This window comes from Thamnophis elegans, chromosome 2 (genome assembly GCF_009769535.1).
Source record: "Thamnophis elegans isolate rThaEle1 chromosome 2, rThaEle1.pri, whole genome shotgun sequence".
NCBI lineage: Eukaryota > Metazoa > Chordata > Lepidosauria > Squamata > Colubridae > Thamnophis > Thamnophis elegans.
Window position 1 is genome coordinate 123,508,785 of NC_045542.1, and position 22,627 is coordinate 123,531,411.

Consider the following 22,627-nt stretch of genomic DNA (forward strand, 5'->3'; position numbering starts at 1 on the left):
ATTTTTTTAAAAAAAAAATCAATGGAAATACCAATTCATTATTTTAATCTTGATAAAATACATCAATTTTGTAATCTTTCTTCTTTCTTCAAATGATCTCTACATTCATTTTTTGAAATGTTTGAAATATACCTGGAAACTGAAATACAAGAATAACCACACCACTCACATATAGAGAGAGTTAAAAAAAACACCTGATAAGCCTTAAAAATGAGGCATGAAATTCGGGGCAAGCATTACCAGAAATCTTGAGGAAGTATCCTAATGGGGAGGGGGAAGAGTCTTCCATTTTTTTTAGTCTGAGGCAGAAATATGTGGTCAGAACATAAGACTCAGTTAATAGATGGAAAGTAGGAGGAAGCTGGCATTTAGCAAGAACAGTACGTTAACAAAGATCACGACGATAAAATGCAGAGGAAGGATTATTCGAGCAGTTGAGAAAGCTACAAAGATATCATTATTGTGGAAGAAATCCCATTGCCAATTGTGTAAGATTAAAATATAGGTAGGAATGGTGCACCTTTATGTGAATTTTGACTTACTCTTCTGAAAATGTTTTTCCACTGAAACCAAAGCAGATTGAAATCCCAATATGCCCAACAGCATTCATATAAAGTAAATGAATCAATATAACCAAAAGGTTCAAATATTTGTATTCAACCAAGCCATAGAATATTTCTAACTTATTCCCGTGGGAGTGAAGGCTTCAGGGAATGTGACATTTTTAAAGATGACATCATTGCTGAAAGCCTGGCATCCTTTGACAGAACTATCTGAGCTGCTACCCACTATTGGAAATGCCAGAAGTCAGAGATACACAATTACTGTATATAAGCCGGCCTTTAACAAAGAACGTAACAATTCAAATGCAGTGAATGAAAAATTAGCAGCATAATGCTACTGATCTGGAAAATTGACAAAGGGCACAATGCAATTTTGCAGCCCTGCTACCTTGATCTAGAGTTCAAATTTTCTGAAGGATAAAAAAAACCTATACTAGTTCCAGTCTAGTCTACAGTGTATTAAAGTTAATAAGTTTCTTTCCATTATCTGAACGGAGAAAATGAAAGATCTCAAGGCAAATTTGCATCTTGAATAGGGGCTGCTTTTATTCTGTTTCAGCAACTGAGAATAAAGACAGATGGTGGATTATTGCCAGTTATACAAGGAAGTTTAAACATACACTGTTTACACTGCTTTTAATAAGATTTTTAAAAAGCTAGAGATTCCACTAAGCACTTATTGCTAGTGTGCATCCAGTATATTTTTCTAGTTTTGACAATGGAAGTGAAATCCACTAGATTTGAATGTGGGCATGTGTGATCTAACTATAGATATGGTATCAGATGCGCAACTTTTTAATAAAATGTGTTAGTCGAAAAAGATTTTTAACATAATAGACTGACAAATTGATATTTGTTCATTTAGCAATTAGCATTAGTACTTAGACTTATATAATGATTCACAGCCCTTTCTAAGTGGTTTACAGTCAGCATATTGCCAACAATCTGGATTCTTATTTTACTGACCTTAGATGGATGGAAGCTGAGTCAACCTTGTGCCGGTCAGAATCGAACTTCTGGCAGTGAGCAGAGTTAGCCTGCAATGCTGCATTCTAACTTCTCTGCCTCCACAGCTCTTTACAATTGCCCTGAATACAAAGTAAATCAGAGCAGAAAATAAGAGCAAAAGGAATAGTAAAACTTTTACCTCCAGGAATGTGGTTCAAACCCAGCACACTTTTCTCTGCATTTCAAACAAGGCGCACCTCTTCCTGATGGTTGATGGGTAATTGAGACCTAAAGAGAAGAAAGTTTTTTAAAATCTATTTTTATTCACTTATACTAGGCTTAATGGATACACATTACTACTAGTGTACACAATATTAAAAAACACGATAAAAAGCAGCTGTAACTGTTTCAGAGAAGAGCAAGTTTAACTCAACGTAGTTAATCAGAGGTATACAAACTGTTGCTACTTGGCCATACATGCCCCTTCGTCTTATTTCAAAATTCTCTGTAAATGATGAATTCAAGTCTCTTGTAAATACTATATTCTCCTTCAGTGAAATCTGCTGCTTCAGTGAAATTTTGCTACTTTGGCTGCTTAATGTCAACTTGAACACCATTTTATCTTTGCAGTTTTTGATTCCTTAACCATGGTGGATAACATGTCTATACCTAAGCATAATGTGTGAACCCAAGAGGATATCATCGTTGGTGAACATGAACCATGATCATGATTTATTTTAAAATTCCATTTACTGTTAGCTAGAAATGGAGATTGTTGTAGATTTGCATACTCTGCTTATCCATAAAAAAATTAATTGTGGTTAAAGAGAGACAAGTTAATGTAGGTTTACTCTTAATCATTTCCATCACCTTTTCCAAATAGAAATTTCACTGTAATTTACTAAGATACTCAGTAAGCTCGTTCAAGGAAACTTTCCAATTCTTCAGGAAGAAAATGTCTTTCCTAATGGGCCATATACATACTGAGCACACAGAAGGATTTATTAAAATGTAGAAAAACTAAATAGTTGCTTTGAATAAAAAGTAGGAATATTTTAGGGTTGCTGGGTTTATATCACCTTGTACCTGAAATCCAAAATCAACAAGTTCCAGGTGCATGAGTCATCCTATACTTTTATAGTTCAAGTACGGAATGGTTTTCAAAAAAGTTCAGGCTAAGGGATGTTGTACTAGTATCTGAATGAATTCCCTCCCAGTGGTGGGCTCTGGATCCCGTCGCAATTGGTACGCTGTGACGGGGCCGGTCATCCACCTCGGGCACATGTACTGCACATGCTGTGCGCGCATGCACAATTGCCCTGTTTCCCTCTAAAAGAGGTAAGGAACACGGGTGGGCCCACCGAAACACTGTTCCGCCTGGAACCCATCACTGTTCCCTCCCTATCTTTATTCTTGTATATGCCAAAAAGATATATATCTTTTTCTGAAATGTAATTTGAATGGAACAATTGTTCTGTAGCTGTTATTTTTTAAACTATTGATCAGAATTTCTTGCAATTCAGTGATCTATCCAAGAATCTGAATCTAAATCTAAATCTCCCTTGATTATTCCCATTCGTTGTATCTGGAAATAGCAAAAACATGGGATATGCTCTAGCTTACATTAGTATCCCATATATTTTATAAAATTGCATCTGGAAAAAACCAGATAGCTCAAACGTAAATATTAAATGTCCTATCAATGGTTATGGAATGTTTTCATTTTTAATGTTTGAAGCACATGAATGAAAATCCAAAAACCATGCCATGATTTATATTAGTTTGAGTTATAAAAGTAGCAGTGTCTAGCCTTGGAAACCACACCTAACAGATCCACAATATAACAAGTGCAATGTTAAAAACTTGATAAATGTCAAGTGTTCACATCCCTCAATCGTTTAAGATGTCCCAAAAGTTAGTTTTATAACACTGTTCTGGTTTTTCTTGATGGGATGATGGATGATTTGTCCCATAAAGAAACCTATACAAGCAATTTGAGTTGAAATTAATTTTAATTTGTTGAAGAACAGAGGTTGCTTTGAGTTTATTTGGAGCAAGTGTTTTGACCATTGTCTCTAAATTGGAAGGCATTCTTGCCTTTGATCATTTTCTGCAGATTAAATGTGACAGTGGAGTCAAAGAAAGGAAAAAATGTACTGGAAGAGCCAAAAGTTAAGCTGTACCAAAAGGAAACATTGTAGAGAAAAGGATAGCATGGAATGATTCCATAATCATCAGCCTTGTCATCACCTTATTCCCTAGCTCAAGGAATTTTTGTAGAGGCCAAAAATCTAAAGATCAGATCTTCAGATCTGGCAAGAAACTCTTCTTGTTCAAGATCCTAACCAGAAAGGTGCCAGTTTGATGTTTTTTTTTTAAATTTCCTTGCTTTCTTTATTTTTTGTTGTATCTGTTTTTTTAAACAAAACCAGCAAAATAAGTATTATGCATTTATGTTTCTGTACAGATTGCCAATATACATACCAGTCAGCACACACACCAAATATTCAACCCCCATTTGGGTAATACTAGCTCACTGTGGTGGAGACTCAACCAATGTCAACAATCCCAAGGGAGAATGTTTGCTTGCCATAACCACATTCTCTTCAGACCTTTCACGTTGTGCTCAGAAGATGCAGCCCAGGATTTACAACTAAATGGTTTTGCGTGTAGAGCTAAGCCAAGGCTAATTTAACAACAGTGTGTCAAATAAGTCACAGTTAGCCTAGTTCATCTATTGTGGTTGAGCATAACACTGTTTATGTGCTTTTGATGAAGCACAAAAAGAGCAAATGCAACCATCTATTTGCAGCTGCAAGTTGGCATTATTCAAGACAATACTCTGTTAACATTAGGAGGACAGGCCTTAAAATCTGAAGAACAACTCAACTATCTTGGTAGAAGCATCATGGATACAGATGGGGGAACAGAAGCAGATGTGAAATGCTGAATAGGCAAAGCAATTGCCGTCTTCCAACTTAAAAAAATAATAATCTTAAATGGAAGGATACAGAGATGGTAGTTGCGGACTGACAACTGTGGAGTAAGCTTGTAGCCCAATGTACTTAGAACAGGATGTAATAAAATTATATATAATATATATATATGTATATATATATAATTATATATATAATATATATATATATATATGTGTGTGTGTGTGTGTGTATATATATATGTGTGTGTGTGTGTTTTTATTTGTGCTGATTATATATATATATATATATATATATATATATATATATATATATATATATATATATATATATATATAGTTTGATGACATTTGAGCACAAGAACAGAACTGAATGGAATTCTCATTACCGTATGAACTTTAGTTGAATGCTCTGTTAGTTTTAATTTCCCAGCATTACACAAAAAATGAAGAGTCCACAGGAATGTTAATATACACAAAGTTCAGTATAAGTGTCAATCTAATAATCATCTTGTTCCTTATTTTAAACTAGACATTTCCTGATCATGAGAGCTTATTAAATTGGGGAGGAGCTTCTTGGAGTCATGGGTACACCATCATTGGAGGTTTTCACACAAAGTGAGGATAACTATTTGTCTGGCATAGGATGAGAATTCCTGGGCTGGACAGGGAGTTGGACTAGAAGACTTCTAAGGTCCCTTCTAACCTCATGATTCTATGTTCTTCTGCTTACAGTGAGGAATCCTAAACATTTGTAACCTAATTGATAAAGATTGGATAAACTAAAGATCAAACCTATTTTGCTTTCAGATTATGGATATGGTTCATTCTTCATTATGGTTCATTCTACTGATATATACATGGACCTTCTGTAACATGTGCACAATGTAGGTAAAGTAGACACTACTGCTTTTCAGAATATATTCCTTTGCTATAACTTTTGACAGAAGAGACATCACCCTGCTGACAAAAGTCTATATAGTCAAAGCTATGATTTTCTCAGTAGTAACATATAGCTGTGAAAGTTGGACCATAAGGAAGACTGAGCAGCAAAGAATTCATGCTTTAGAATTGTGGTTTTGGAGAAGACTCTTAAGAGTCCCTTGGATTGAAAGGAGATCAAATTAGTCAATCCTAAAGGAACTCAACCCTGACTGATCTTTGGAAGGAGAGATATTGAAGCTGAAGCTCAAATACTTTAGCCATCAAATGAGAAGCAAGGACTCATTATTAAAAGACCCTGATATTTGGAAAGATTGAAGGAAAAAGGAAAAGGGGATGGATGAAATGGTTCAATAGTGTCATCAACACGGTAGGTTTGGGCTTGGGCAGGTTCTGGGACATAGTGGAAGACAGGGGAGCTGTGGTCCATGGGGTCATGAAGAATCAAACATGTCTTGACAACTGAACAAAAACAAAATCTCTTTTGACATAGGGTAGGGCTCACTATAATAGACAAAACATGTTCTTGCTTAGTATCTTGAATATGAATTTCAGAAAATGTTTTTTCACAGATGATAAATATTATTTTAATTGAATACTTGCACACCAAATGCAGCATAGAGGATGGTTTAAGGAGTTGGCAAAGATAGCAAAACCTGGATTTAAAACCCACCCCTGCTGTCAATGCTATCTGCCAAATATTCTCTTTGCAAACAAGGCCTTGTCTACATTTAGAGTGTTTTATAAAAACCTGCTGTGCAGAAATACAGATCTCTAAATTGTGTTCTGAAGTCTCATAATTGTTGTTGGCAAACTTTAAGGAAATGAGGGAGTAACTGAAAAGATAAATTTGACCCAGGGAAAACACAATTCAGAAGACAAATAAAGAAGAAATGGAGATTCTTATCCTGAGTTTTGCCAGTTCTGCCAATGTAAAAGTATTCATTGAAGTCTAACTGAATGAAATATCAAGTTCAGTTTTACACACAAACTAAAAATGAAAAATCCTGCAGGAACGTATAATCTCTTAGATAAATTTAGATATCTGTAGGATGAGAGGAAGACAAAAGATTGAAACATGTATTTTCCTTATTTTACAAATCAATATTTCATGTGCTATTTCTGACATAGTAGTGACCAGATGCACAAATATAAGCCAACCCTAGCTAAAACTACAGACTATGTTGAATGTTCACATTCTAGAACTTAACGGAACCAGCCATAGCTTAGTGGTACACATCAGTGGTATGCATAGAACATGAAACATGGACGTTCAGATATAGGTTAAGAACCTCAGTTGGAATTTGAACCCCTAGAGGTGAAATCAATGACAATACTTAGCTAGAGGGATATTGGTGTGGCAGAGATGGCTGGTACGGGCTCATAAGAGTCAACTGTTAAATTTTCCGGAATTTCACTGGTTTTTTTTTAGAGCAAAACTGAGCCACATTGTTGGGATGCCAATCAGTTGTTCAGCTAATCATACTAGCTGCACAGCATGGTGGGAATAATGGAGTCAGCAGTGATAGTGAGACGTGGAGGCACTGCAATATGGGGTTTGGTTTTGGCGGTATGTTGATAAACTATTATTAAACATTTGCCAGTACACCATTGGTGTAGAGAGACCACCAGTGTAGTAGGCTGTATTGCTGTAATACAGCTTCCCCTTAGCAAATAGTTACTAATTTCAGCCACTGTTGCTTCTAATCATACCAGTTTTGCTGGCTTTCTAATCTGTCTAGAACTTAAAAGTGCAATCAGCACCCAGACAAAATGCTTTTAACAGAAGTGTTCATTTATCTGTAGTTCATAAATACAAAAAAAAAAAAAAAGATTTTGGTTGGGAACAAGATGATGAGTAAGACATTATAAAAATGTCAAATTAGGCATGATGCAAACCAAATGGAAAAGGGAAAAAAAATCCTTCTTCATTATATTTGAACCCAGAGTCACCCAAATGAAACGGAATGGTGGGAGAATCAGAACAAAAAGGGAATGCATTTTCGCACAACACATGTGGAATGTGTTGTTAGTGGTTCCAACTTGGCTGGCTTTTAAAAATGTACCAGACAAAGTCCTGGAGGAGGGAAATTAATGAAGGATGAGGCTATCAGTGGCTATTAGCCAAGATGGCTGTATATTTCTGGGATGGAACACAAGCAAGAAACAACTATTGCCCTCATGTAGTACTTATGTACATGAACAAAGGTCATTGTAAATGTATCTCATTGGCCACTGGCAGTTGTTTCTTATTTTTAATTTATTTAATTGTACATCAGATTGGCAATATAGAAGAAACATCCTCAATCTACTTTCCAATTGTTTGAGGTTTGCAACTCCCAGAATTTTATGCCATTCTGGCCAGGAATTCTTGGAACAGTCCTTTCAATATATCTGGATAACATCAGACAGATAAGACTGCACGAGTCAATTTAAATAGTTCATTTGCAAATTAAAAAAAATTCAAGAGAAGAGAGGAAAAGCTGATTTAAATATTGCTTTCAAAACAATCTTAGAAAGAATAAAATCAAATTTCTTGTGTGTTTGTGTGTGTGTTTTTTGTAAGTATTTTGATTCCAGACTATGAACAAATATGTTGGTTTGTGTTGCTAAATTGACATGCAGCTGCTAGGACTTCCATTCCTTAACTTAATTGTTACCATAACAAATTGGACTCATAATGTCAAAAGCAATGTAACAGTAGAGGATTTTACAGAAAAAAGGGTTTTTCCCCAGGTTTTTCAAAGAGTTTCAGAGAGGTCTGAACTCTATCATCTCCCAACTGCTGAACACATTAGCAGAAACCAACAAAGACCCCCCACAGACAAAGTTACTCCAACCTTGTGATAGTTTGAATGAATAAATAAAATACACTATTCCTAACATGAAGCAACTGATGTGAAACAGATTCAGAAAGTGTTGTTATTGTAATCATGATTTTCTAAAATCTCTAAATCCAGTCGTGAGTTTCTTTTGATGAATGGCTTGCCATATTCAATCGCTAATCCTCTCGACTGAAAGGATTCCCAAGGCACGTATCTCAGGCAGATGAATTTGTTCCAATGTTCACCATTACGCAGAGCAAGTCCATCAAAATCCTGCTGAAAGACTAAGGCAACTCAGGCATAAAATACAAGGGCAATAAAAGGAAAGGGCAATCATTCATACAAGGTTGCTTGCTGTAGCTTTTCATAGCACAAGGAAAGCCTTGGAAACATGTCCTCCCCCCCACTTTGGCAATTGAACCATGGACATTTGTTTCAAGAGAATACTAAAAAAAAAAATCCATTTTATTTTTATGTGTAGCACTATTTGAAACTTGAATATACTTAAAGTCTCTTTCTCTAGCTATGCCAAAAGTAATAATAGAAGCAATGCCCAACCTTCCACATTTTGGGTGCTCTTTACTGAACCTTAAATGGATTAAATTAAAGAAAGATAAATTAAAGATTGGGGAGGTCAGCAGTTAAAGATGCTAAGCTTGATAGCCCAGGTTCAAGACCCAAGAGCCGAGCAACAGGGTGAACTCCTGTTCCTTGTCCCAGCTTCTGCCCAGATAGCAGTTCGAAAGCATGCAAATAAAAGTAGATTAATAGATACCACTTCAGTGGGAAGGCAGTAGCATTTTGTGTATACCTATGCTGTCCACATCACCATGGAACTGTCTTCAGACAATGTGGCTCCCTCGGGCAAGAAACGGAGCACCATGCCCTAGAGTGCGACACAACTGGACAGGGAATCCTTTACCTTTAAAGGTACTTTTTTCAAAAGACAACTAGACTTGTTTTTCCTTGAAGACATTTTGTGTCCATTCTTCCATCTTCCACCATTTGGTCAGAACTGAAGAAGCTTCTCAGATGAGAAGCAAAGCATTTTCAAGGAAAAACAAAGTCCAATTGCCTTTTCAAAAAGCACCTTTGGGACAACCATGACCTAGATGACTGAGAATCTCCACAGACACTACATTTAAAGGCGGATCTTCCATCCAACATAAACCGCAGCAGAAATGCTTCTGCTCGTGCTGCATCTATTGACATTTTGGTGTTAATGCAAGGATTAAAACATACCGTATATACTCGAGTATAGGCCGACCCGAATATAAGCCGAGGCACCTAATTTTACCACAAAAAACTGGAAAAGTTATTGACTCGAGTATAAGCCTAGGGTGGGAAATGCAGCAGCTACCGGTAAATTTCAAAAATAAAAATAGATACCAATAATGTTTTTGAATATTTATTTCAAAGAAAAACAGTAAACTAGCGGTGTATTCAATGAAATACTTCACTCACCTCATGATGCTGATGTCCCGCTGTGATGATGATGTCCCGTGCAGCCGCGGGAGCGATGTCCCGCCTCCTATGACACACGGCACAGTGATTCCTATCATTGGATCACTGTACCAGAGGAGGTGGGACATCGCTATGTGGCTGCTTGCCATAACAAGGAGGAGGTGGGACATCGTTGCAGAGCGGCAGGAGGGGGAGGAAGGGGAATCGTAAGACAGCCCTGCATTACATTAGAACGTGAGGAGGGGGGATGGTGCGGTGCGCGCTGCGCGGCAAACTGACACAGAGGGAGGGGAAACTCACAGGGGCACTGGGCCATTCACGAGTGTCACCCAGCGGCATGGCCCCGCCCCTTTTTCTCCTCCATTTCGGGCAAATTTTTCACTGACTCGAGTATAAGCCAAGGCGGCTTTTTTCAGCCCAAAAAGTGGGCTGAAAAACTAGGCTTATACTCGAGTATATACAGTAGTTTGGTGAAGTGGTGAAGGTGCTATCCTAGAAACCAGGGGACTGTGAATTCTACTCCTGCCTTAGGCCTGAAAGTTGGCTGAGTGACTTTTGGCCTAACTCACCTCACAGGATTGTTGTGGGGAAAATGAGGAAGCCTGAGGTATGTTCACCACCTTGAGTTACTTATAAAGCAATAAAGGCGGGGGGGGGGACTAGTAAATAAATACAATTAAATAAAAACAAATGTTGGGCTCTTTATAGCAATTTGCTACGTGTCAATAAAGAGGCTTCTTGATTAACAAAGCTTCAATAGATTACAGTTGGCTTTTTTATAGACTAAACTGTGCTATCCAGCCTATTTCAGTAGTTCAGTTATACCATAAAAAATATCAGTGATGAGCTGGCAAGATTAGGAAGCTCACAAAATCAAATCCCATAAGCAAAAGAAAAGTTACTAGACTTTCGATGACTCCATGGCAAGTTAGGATATTCCCGAAACAGCTACATCTGTTGTCCTATACTAACAGGAGATCTTTGTGTCTATCCTTGCTTGAACTTCTCCCTGTATTAATGAATACACAGGGCACAGTGTTCTAAAGTTTACTTAGATTCCAAGGTGAAAAATATGGCAGACCAAGTCTGGATAAAAAGCCAACAGCTTGCTCAAAGCTTCACTCACTGGGAGGGACAAAACCAGAGCAAATATTGGAGGTACAAACAGTTTCAACATACAATAATTTCATTCACTCCTAGAGCTTCATTCTGGCGAAGACTGTAGAGAATATTGTGAATAGGGCTGTAAAACGTTGTGGGAATACTGGAGGAAAAATAAACCCTCTTAGTCTAACCCTCCTCTCTTTTTTCAACCCAGGAGAAAAATGTGTAGAGTTTTCACAGAAGAAAGATGTGCAAACAGAATTTTAAAATGCCATTCTAAAATTTCCCATCCCATTGATAGGTAGACACAGGAGATGGTACTGATGACAGAGGGAAAGGGAGGAAGACAATCCTCAGACAAATGTTTGGAATTAGCGTATGCTAAAAGATAGTCCCAAAGGTGCTTTTTCAGGAGGCTACTGGACTTTCTTGTTTTTCTTTCAAGATGTTTTGCTTCTCATCCAAAAAGCTTCTTCAGCTCTGACTGGATGGTGGGGAATGGAAGGATTCAAGCTACCGTCCAGTCAGAGCTGAAGAAGCCTCTTAGATGAGAAGTGAAACGCCTTCAAAGAAAAACAAGAAAGTCCAGTTGCCTCCAGAAAAAGCATCTTTGGGACAACCATGGTCTGGATGACTGAGAATCTCCACAGAAATGCTAAAAGATAGCATGGTAAAAATGGGCTGGTAATCTATAAAAGTAGCATTTTATAGACATACTGATCAGAGGTGGTATTCAACAGGTTCTGACCAGTTCTGGAGAATTGGTAGTGGAAATTTTGAGTAGTTCAGAGAACCGGTAAATTCCACCTCTGACTGGCCCCACCTCCATCTATTCTCTGCCTTCGGAGTCCCTGTTCATTGGGAGGAAATGGTGATTTTGCAGTAACCTTCCCCTAGAGTGGGGAGGGAATAGAGATTTTACTGTATCCTTCCTCGCAACACCCACCAAGCCATGCCACACCCACAAAGCCACACCCACAGAACCGGTAGTAAAAAAATTTGAATCCCACCATTGATACTGATTGTTGATACTTCCTCTCCAGTGTGTGAGATAACAAATCTCACACTGAATTTAACCACTGAAAGTTCTGTCCTGATATCTCGATCTCACTATGTTTTGAAATACATTTATCAATCTCATTGTGCTGAATGATTATCTGACGCTTCTTCCAAGTTATTTCACAAAATAACTGCACATATTTATTAAGTAGTTGCCTTAGTCTGAATATCAAATACCTAGTTTGCTCAGCATAAGGTTTACAGGTATGATATTTTAGGTTTTCATCACTCCATGGTAGAATTAAGAAAACGTTTCAAGTAATGAACATTCTTTTGTCCACAATAAGCTGTATTCCATAAGTATTGTCAATGCTGGGAGTGAGCAATTTTTAAATTATTAAAATTAAATTAACTTAATTAACATTTAAAAATTAAATTACATTTAATTCCTAGAGCCTCAACAAACAGCTGAATACATTTTGGTTCATCACAGTTCTTTTTGCAGTCCTTTGAAAATCTACCATTCATTATCTCAAGCCAGTAAAACTTCCCTCCATCTTTTCTAATCCTATCCAAGGAAAAAAGTGATTTGATTGAATTACCGGTACTTATTTTAAACTATTTTTTTTGTTTAATATTCTCCATTCTGTTAATAATACTTAAAAGTCCCATTACCAGAAATGTTTTAATTTTGACCCCAGAAATGTTTTATTTTTAATATAGACAAATTCTTGCAACCTGCGCTAATCAAATATCTTGCAAAATTGAACAGATTGGTAAATTGAGATCTGTTAAATATACTTAGGCAAATTCAAATCTTCCGACCCCTGGATATTAAAAGAAAATTTGACAAAACTTATGAAATCACATTTTGGCTCTACAGTATGTGATGTAAAACAGGCCAACACAAGTGAAATGAACCAACTTCTGGCATATTATGTTTCGTATGTTATAGCAATATTTACCCTGTACAATCCTCAATAATTTTTTATGTATTGCTGATAAGGCAGTTGATTCCCAAGTATTAAAATATAACACTTTCTTTTTCTCTGTGAATACCCGCACAAGTACAAAATCATAGCAATTTCTTCCACAGCCTATGTTTGCTGTTCTTAGAACTGCACACTGCACATTGCACACAAAAGGTATTTAAAACTGAGAGCATAACGGATAAACTCCAGTAAATCTTAAACATTTAAATGAGTATCGTAAATTTTCAGTATTAGTTCCTAGAATTTTGTGGAGAATATATGAATGCTTAGAATCACTTCTAGTCCAGATTAATTTTTAATCTTCCAGATAATTGTTTGTGCACTAACCTTCCTCATCATGAACAACTGTAAATTAAATTCATAACTGATTTATTCATGATGAATAAATGTAATGTTCTGATATGATAGCTATGTTGCAAGCAAATACTACAGGATACAAAAACGGGTACTCCAACTGGAACAATTGTGGATAAAAATACAAAATACGGTTTACAGTTAGTCCTCAACTTGTGACAATTGAGCCCAAATGTTGTTAAGTGAATTTTGCCCCATTTTACAATTTTTTTGCACCACATTTGTTAAGCGAATCACTGCAGTTCTTAAATTTGTAACACGGTTAAGTGAACCTGGCTTCCCTAATGATTTGCTTGTCAGAAGGGCGCAAAAGGGGATCACATAACTCCGGGACACTGCAACCGTCACAAATGTGAACCACTCATCAAGTATTTGAATGTAAATCACGTGACCATGGGGCTGCTGCAATGGTCACGAGTGTGAAAAATAGCCATAAATAACCTTTTTTCAGTGCTGTTGTAACCCTGAACCATCACTAAATGAATTGCTGTAAGTCGAGGACTACCTGTACTGCCATAAATATTGTTTAGGAGCATTTGATTGGTTAACAAGCAAAACAAATTATAATTTGGTCACCCCAGTAATTCTGGCCATTGCTACCACAAGAAAACCAAAGCTCAGATAGCTGCCAAATGTCCTCCTGTGTGACAAAGTCATAACAACGCAAGAGTCTGTACTCTTCTAAGTGCAAATACTTGGCATGATGCCCTTTCCAACTACAATGTGTGAATTCACGATAAGGGAGAAAAGCAGCTTTTAAAAATAGAGCTGGAAGAATTTTCCAGTAACTGGATTTAAATGGATATTTTGGAAAAGGATCCCAGGCACTAAACAGATAAGAGAAAGTTAATGCAGGGTATGTTTCAACTTGCTGGTAGCGATTCATTTCTCAAGTTTTATGCTTTTTAAAAAAAAACTCTCCAGTTTTTCTGTGAACACTTCTATACATGCTGCATTCGATTTTTGCTTTTTTAATACACTTCAGGGATGCGGGCATTGTTACTTTTAGGAATTCTAATAGGACATAATTAATTCTTTCTTTTTCTTGGTTGATAGCTGTAATTGCATTAGTTAGTATTAGGAAATTCTACACTAATAACTTCTTTTGTTGCTGTATGTAATATTTCAGGCCAGGGGACACATTTGGAATTTGAAGGTATGTTCTGGCTTGTGATATAAGATAGTAAAAGAGTTAGATTTCTCACAACACCTCTTTTACCTTCTCAAGATTATTTTATCTCTGACTTTTTCTCCTTTGAATGCATATTGGACCAAGTTCTGTCTCTAATGATTATTTAACAATGTCTAACTGATGTATAACTAATAAATGCCATAAAATGATTGTAAAAGACTGACTGTGAAGGCTTTTTCTCACAAGTTCAACATATATACCAGACGTTTGGAGAAGGATATTATTATTATTTGCACTTCAGTCTTCAACAAATTGCTTTTCCTTGAATTTTGAATAACTCACCAGCATATAATGAAAAAATTAGCTATTGAATACATCTTTTAAGAATAAGTTTTGCTGTACTCTTAACTATTAAGTTCAATATAGCATTCATCAACATGGCTTCCAGATGTGTTAGATCTGTAACTTCCAGAACTTCAAGTGAGCATGATGCTTGGGAATTCTAAGAGTTGATCTTCGGAACAGCTGGAAAACATCAGGCGATTTTAGTACAATGGTCCATGAAGGAGCCTATACACCCTATCTGAAACCTCAGTTTTCTATTCCACAGAAACTAGTATTTGGAGTGATTACCCATCCCTCAATAAAAACATAACAAGTATTACTGTGTTTCCCCGAAAATAAGATAGGATCTTATTTTCTTTTGACCCCCAAAATAAGCACTTGGCTTTATTTTCAGGAGGTATTATTTTTGAGATGCAGGAAGCAGTAAGTGTCGTCACCTCATGGCTGCTGCTGTGTTGCAATATTTTCAGGGAGGGCATATTTTGGGGAGGGCTTATTTTAGTACAAGTTATTATTCAGAGAGGTCTTATTTTCGGGGAAACAGGGTATCATCTCAAGCGATAAACAAGTCCAAACACTTAATAGATAGTTTTTAGGGTTAAAAACTTAGCCCAACCCATTTTTTTTAAAAGGCAGAAAGAAAAGCTCTGTGTTTTTCAGCAACATTTGCTGTAACAAATACCAATTTTTCCACTTACCATATAAGTATGAGTATAAGACACACCTTTTTCCCTCAAAAAAGAGGCTGAAAATCTGGTTGCGTCTTATACACTGAATACAGCATTTTTTTGCCTCCTGAAACCCCACACCTTAACAAAAATAGCCCGTTTTTTGCTCAATTTTACCCCCACCCCCACCCCCCAGGAGCACTCTATAAGCTTCGTAAAGGCTATCTATGCCCCTTTTTTTATGAAAAAACGGGCCCATTTCTATGAAAAATGGGCCATTTTGCTCATTTTTGGCTTCTCACCGCCGAGGAGCAATCTGCAAGCACCCTAAAGGCTATTCATGCTTTTTTTTGGGGGGAATAGGCCCATTTTTTTCAAAAGCAAGTCATTTTGGGGAGGTTTGCAGAGTGCAAAAAACTTTTTTTTAATAAATAATTTTTATTAAATGTTTTGATCTTTAAAAACAATAGGAAAAACACAGCAAAGAAAAAAAAAACACAATAAGACAAAACAAAACACAGAACATACATAACAACATACACTAATTTTACAGCTTTCTATATCAGCTTTCCATCTTAGCTTTTATAATTCTCCCTTCTGCATTGCCTTCCTCTCACTACAACCTTGTTCTATAATGTAACAAACATAGCATTAACATTTATAATAGTATTCATTATTTATATCTCCATATATTTGTATTCTCTATTTTCTGTCTTGGCTTCTGTTTTCTAGGCACTTGTACCTTTTATTTCATACTTTATAGAAGTCCGATTCTTCTCTTTCTTTTAGTTCTATTGTCATTTTATCCATTTCTGCGCATTCGAGTATTTTCCTGATTGTAGTTTCATCTGAGGGTGTATTGATTTTTTTCCAGTTTTGTGCAAAGGCAATCCTGGCTGCAGTGATTATGTGTATGATTATGTATTGAGATTGTTTGTCCATTTTTTGATCCAGTAGTCCTAATAAGAATACTTCTGGTTTGAGTTCTATTTTTCGCTTAGTAATTTCTTCTAACCACTTCCGAATTTTGCACCAGATCTTGTGTCTCAATTATATTTTCTTTCATAATATAGTTAGAGAAAAAAAAACCAGATCATATCTATTATTCTGGAATGCATATGCATGCACATTAACACCTTTATTTTTGGCCAGAAATAATAGATAGGAATATTACATTATCATACCACTATCTCCCTCTTTGCTTCACACATCACTATTCTTCCCTTCCCCCAAACTTTGGTTTCAAAACAAACCAATGTGAGAAGAGGATGATCGGCAAATTGTCCTGTATATTCTCTACATAATCTTTGACTTTAAATAGGAAGGATGATTAAATTTCCCCCCCAAATTATTACCTGCAAAATTGAACAAGGAGTAGGTTGTCTTTCATTTGTTGAGACTAGATTAATAGGAAGATGGAGTTAAAAGGAAGCAAACAGGCAGGAATTGCAAATAATGATATATAAATCTCTCTCTCTTCCCCCCCCTCCAACTCTGGAACACCTCGAGCAATTTCAACCAAACTTGTGTGTCTTTTGTTAAGATACAGCCTGTTGTGCCTTAAAATGGCTTCTACTGTACTGCCATAAAATGGATTCTACTGTACAGTGCAATGGAGTTGCCATGGTAATGGCTTCACAGTACTCTACAAGGGGGCTCCCTCTGGTAAGGGGAAAAATCCAACATTAGAAATTATGTTTAGTCTGGCCCAGAGATGGCTTGCTACGGGTTCACACTGGTTTGAAAATTGTGACTGGGTTGCCAAACTGGTAGGGACGGCGGGCTCGCCACGCCCCTGAACCGATTCCCCGGTCACTGCGGCATGGGTTTTTTTGGACATTTTTAATGTTCTGCACATGCACAGACGTATTTACAAGCAACTGTCCATGCGCACGGAGCAAATTTCACACTCACCAAACCAGCAGTAATGTCGCCAGAAACCCACCTCTGGTCCAGATATTTTCCCTCTACAAATACCCTGACAATACCGGGTTATCAGCTAGTAAGTATATATAAGTGCACACTTGCTGAATACAGATTCTTACAACCTCTAGGTATACACATATTTTTGCCTATGTATGACAGTACTCTTATGTAAAACAGAACAGTTGTATTTATATACCCATATGGAGAGATCAAATGCTTTTATAATAGAATGTCTTAATTTCAAGGCAGTTTATTTTAATCAGTGGTTACAACTATTAATTATTTTATTCCTTCCAAGCCAACAGAATGTTGGAAAGAAATAATGTACACTTTGTCCATTAGGCTGGATGTAACTCTTTGAAAACTGAAGAGAACAAAATTTATTACAGGAGAGTTACATTGACTTGAAAAATGGGCCAGATGTGCCTAGAGTCTGCAGATTATATATATATATATGTATGTATGTATGTATGTATGTATGTATGTATGTATGTATGTATGTATATATATATATTGATGCATTTCTATGGGAGAAACAGATGTAGAGTTCGTTATTTCTTTGGTCCTGTGGGTTTTTTTTAATATGGCCTCTACTCTGTAAATTTGTCTATAACAAAATATGCATAAATGCATGCGATTCTATCTTGTATACATTTTAGTGGCAGCAGACAACTCCTAGATGAGCAAGCAGGGAAGTTGGCAGCATAAGGGAATTGTGTGTTTATGATCTTGTTTGATCTTGTTCTTTTGGAGAAGAGAAGTGGTGTCAAAATTCAAAGCTGACTTCTTTTTAGTAGCAGGCACTGAAAGAATCACTCAGATTTTTATCAGGGATTGGATTTTCATAATTAAAACTAAACAAAGTTAACCAGTAAGGGGATTTTCCCTTCTCCAAATGTAATACAAAGGTTGGAAATTGCTCACTTTCACTGAATGCTCAAATTAGATATACCAGATAATTTAAAATTTTCTCATGGAGGTGGGTGTTTTTCAAGTAGCCAGGCAGCAATCTCATAAGCACTAAGGAAATCAAAGTGATAAATGGTTCCTATAAGAGCACTTCAAGCCTTCTAAAAACTGAGCGACAAGAGTACAAAATGCGGCAAAATATCTTGGAGTTATTTAGCACAGCTGACTTGGGCATTACACAAGAATAAACTTCACCTAAACTAAGAAATATTTTTACAAACTTAAAAAAACCAAAATCCTTAGAAATGTACTAAACCTGGAAACTGCTCAGCCTATACGAGCATTGAAACAAATCATATCTTCTTGGTCTGTGCACATCTCTAACATCTATTCAAACTCCACTTGCTTCTAGGTTTAAGACACGTAAGGTGAAATATTTTGCCTCCATTTGTATTTCAGTCTTCTCTTGACAGATTAGCTACATTTAAACATTGCTACATAACTTGATAAAGGGGCCATTACCGTGAACTTCAAATTGTGATTATTTGTTTTAATCCCGTTTAACTCCTGTGCTTATTTGTTTTACAGCACACATGGGGGGGGGGAAGCAATGAGTACCTCATGGAGACAAAGGAGATCCCAAATGTCTTTGAAACCCAGTCGGAAAATAAGCCCTAGCATGATTTTTCAGGATGCTCGTAATACTGTATAAGCTCTACCCCAAAAATAAGCCCCAGTTAAGATTGTCAGACAGACAGATGCATTTAGAACCGTATTTCCCCCAAAATAATACCTAACTGGAAAATAAGCCCTAATGCATCTTTTGGAGCAAAAAGTAATATAAAACCAGGTCTTATTTTGGGGAAAACATCAGTGGTGGGTTGCAGGCGGTACACCCCGGGACGGGTGTACCAGAGCCAGGCCGGAGCACCAGATACCGCCCACCCACCCGCCCTCGCTTACTATCCTTTTACACCTTCAGCGCCTCTGTGCACACGCACAGCACATACAGGGACTGTGCGACACTCCACTGAGCAGCTGGAGCATCACGGAGGCTCACAGAAATGCCAAGATGCATATGAGCGTCCATGTGGATGCCGGCAAGCCCGTTCCAACCATACCGGTTGGAACGGAATCCCCAACCTACCACTGGGAAACATTGTAACTTCCAGTACTCAGTATATCTATGCAAGAACTATTATATTTGATGAACATTTACCTGAAAGGAATATCACCTTCCTCAATTTAAGAACCTTCCCTCCCAAGAATAGTAAGCAAAAACAAAAAAAGTTCTAAGACTAGAAATAGGATGGTATTGATGGAAGTGGAGGAAGCAGATAGAAGTTAAAACTCTCTTGAAGGCTGAAGATATCTGTTATTTTTCTTCCTTCTCATAATCCAGCTCTTAGATATATTTCTCTTAACCTTCTCTACTAAAATGACAGATGTCATATTGACTATGGAACACCCCATAACAACTTTATGTGCTATCTATGTGTCTCATTCACTGTGCTGAAGTCTATATTATTTCACTCTATCCTGTCATATAAAACTTACTTATAGTGCTTAATGTTCTTCAGATCTCTAAAAAAAGATAAACACACTCTCAAGTTAAGCTTGACTCCTGCAAGTGAGGAGTAAAAAAATCATGAAATATTCTTAGAAGTATTAATGAAGTGGTTTGCACTGTTTTCATCCAGAATGTGTATTTGACTTTCCAGTGTAGCCAACACTGGAAAGGGTTGGAATTTCCTCAGCTAATAATCACACACATATTATGAGATGAAAACCCAATTTTGACAATTAGACTAACCACTCCATAGAATTTTATTCCATGGCCTTTGCAGCAAAGCCAACTTTTATTACATTTGATTCATACAGAAAATTAAATTTGGCATGTCTTTCTGTACCTTCTTTAACAGACTATATCACTGGAAGATGCCATTGATAGCATTCCTCTGTGGCTATTCCTGCAATAACAATTTAAGAAGCCCCAATCTCTTGTTACTGAACAACAGAACAGCAGAATAAGAGTTGGAAGGCACCTTGGAGGTCCATTTAAAGATGCAAGCTATTTAATATTCCCAGGGAGGCAAATTGATAGTGGTGTAATAATTGGCATTAGTATAAAAATGGAAGGATTGGGAGGTAAGATGAGCATCAAATTTCTCTTCTCTAGGACATACATATTAATGCTCCTGTGCTGGAGTAGGCCAACCTTTCTTGCACTGAATGTACCCATGAAGTTATGTTGACTTGAAGAACAGCCACATAATTAGCCTATCCCAAAAGCTAGCTGCATAGAGACCACATCACATTATCCTTGAAAGTATTACAGTTTGCAAGTTAAAGCTCATAAACAGAGTTCAAAATTCTCTTTGCACAACAGGCTAATCAGGGTTACTTACTCCTGGTTCACTGAATTATTCAAATTGCAGGGATCTGTAGAACACACTGAGTCACAAACTGGCTGCTTTAGCTTACTGTGTTATACAAACCCAGCTACAGCCTGAATTTATGAGGCCAAGATGCAACACAAAGCCAGCTGTGGAGCTGATTTTACGGCATAATCATTTCAAGTCTGACTATTAGGGTACAGGCTTTAAGAACTCCTTATGACAAGTTTCTCAAGCCAACTCTCACCCTGCTCTTCATTCCATTATGGTGGCGTCCAGGTTATTTTAACCCAACACTAATAGTACTCCCATTACTGTTTACCTAGTCATTTGATGTTTAGGATGCCTCTCATTTTATTTGGATAAAGAAGGTTGCACACTCCTATTACATTTACATTCTAGACAGTATTTTACGGCATCATCATCTTCTCTTTGGAAGCAAAATTCCAACTTAGCTTCCACTTTGGTTACATTAGTTCAATTTTCCACACGGATGACCTTGTATTGTCCCCTCTAAATATCAGATCTATAAGATGCCCACTTTCCAAAACAGTACTAGACAAATGTAAAAAGCTCTATTAATGGAAGAAAAATGAAATTATATTGTTAAAACCAAGGACTTAAACTCTTCCTGTATAGTCTTTATATAAATATGCATTCTAAGTTATCTCCAAATATCAACACTTTTTATAATCTTTGTGTAAATTTGCTATCCAAGTTATATAATGTTCAAACATCAATGCTGACTTAAAAGTAGTTGCATAATGATTATTTGAAGTTATGACTGAAAAAAAAGTTACAGCCTATCCTCGAACGTTACAACTACCACACCACTCTCAAGATCATGTGACTGCTTTTTGAATACTTGACAACTGGATTACATTTATGACAATATCCAGTGTCTGAAGATCATGTGACCATGTTTTATGACTATTTTGCTGTTTGCTGGCAAAAATACCCATTGGATCAACTGGATTTAGATTGACGACTATCTGATTCAATTAAAAACCATTGTAACAATGACTGTAGAATAGAGTCCAGGCATATGGTGATTTGGTGACAACCACAAGGACTTATGACCAAAATTCCAAGTTCTGTTGTGATCATAATTAGCGGTGTTCCTGCATAAAAGGGCAGGTTTCAAGGAGAAAACTAGTTTTGAAGGCTTTGAGGGAGAATGAAAGAGAAACTTGGGAAGGGAGGAGAAGAAGAAATGGAACAGGGTACCTACATTTGGAATCCCTGAACTTAGATCCATGTTTCTGTTTCCCTTTCTTGTTCAGTCACTTCCAATATGTGAAGCGGCTTCTTTCTTGTGAGTGCTGGGGGAAAGTATTACAATGTAATCCTTTCTTATACAGACCAATGACCTTTTCACTGTCTGAATTAACCCCTTTTAATTGGAGGCCAGAACTCCATCTCACAACTCCACAGCCAATCAGATGAGTGGGTCTAACTTTTTCAGCCAATGACAAGCAAATCATTCCCTCAGGTCCTTAGGCTTCTTTTAACCCTTTGAGCCGGTGGCAGGGTCATGCTAAGTTCCAGATGAGGAACACATTTACCATATCTGCTGTCTAGAGCTATTTTATCGGTGAAATAGGTAGCATGTAAAATTTAATAAAGAAAATCTTTTTCACATGGTGTCTGACATGGAGGTTGAAACTCCCACATCCCTATTTCACCTTTCATTGGCTGGTTGATAAATGTACTGAAACAACAAAGTTTATTCATTAAGACTAAGGGGAAAGGAATGGATGGGGAGCCGGAAACGTTATTAGATCTTTAATTCCAAAAATAAATTACTATCTAGGTGGAAAGATGAAGTCATTGCTTTAATCAAATGTTTTATGTAATTAAAAAAAATGAAGCCATGGTAACTGTTGTTTGGTTTCCTCCAGAGGAAAAGCAAATGAGAAGAAAAGAACGAGGTGGGAACTGGAGCAACTAGCATGAGTAAACCTAGTTTGACTAAGGATGATCTATGATTTGGGGAAATCATTAAAATACTTGGCCAGAATATGCCATAGACATAATTATGCTTAGACAGTTGTGCCAAAAATAAAAAAGGGTCCTTTGGTCACCGAAGAATTTGCATACCTTGCAACAGACAGTTCAGTAAATT

At 36.9% G+C, this 22,627-nt stretch overlaps 1 protein-coding gene across 1 annotated transcript in view; it reads right to left on the bottom strand.

Moving 5' to 3' along the window:
* The window catches only part of LMCD1 (LIM and cysteine rich domains 1), a 62,575-nt gene that overhangs the window by 34,906 nt on the left and 5,042 nt on the right, over window positions 1–22,627 (bottom strand). The window contains exon 2 of the mRNA XM_032212137.1: window positions 1,711–1,799. Within this exon, the coding sequence (XP_032068028.1) occupies window positions 1,711–1,799 (89 nt within the window). The remainder of the gene's footprint in view (window positions 1–1,710; window positions 1,800–22,627) is intronic.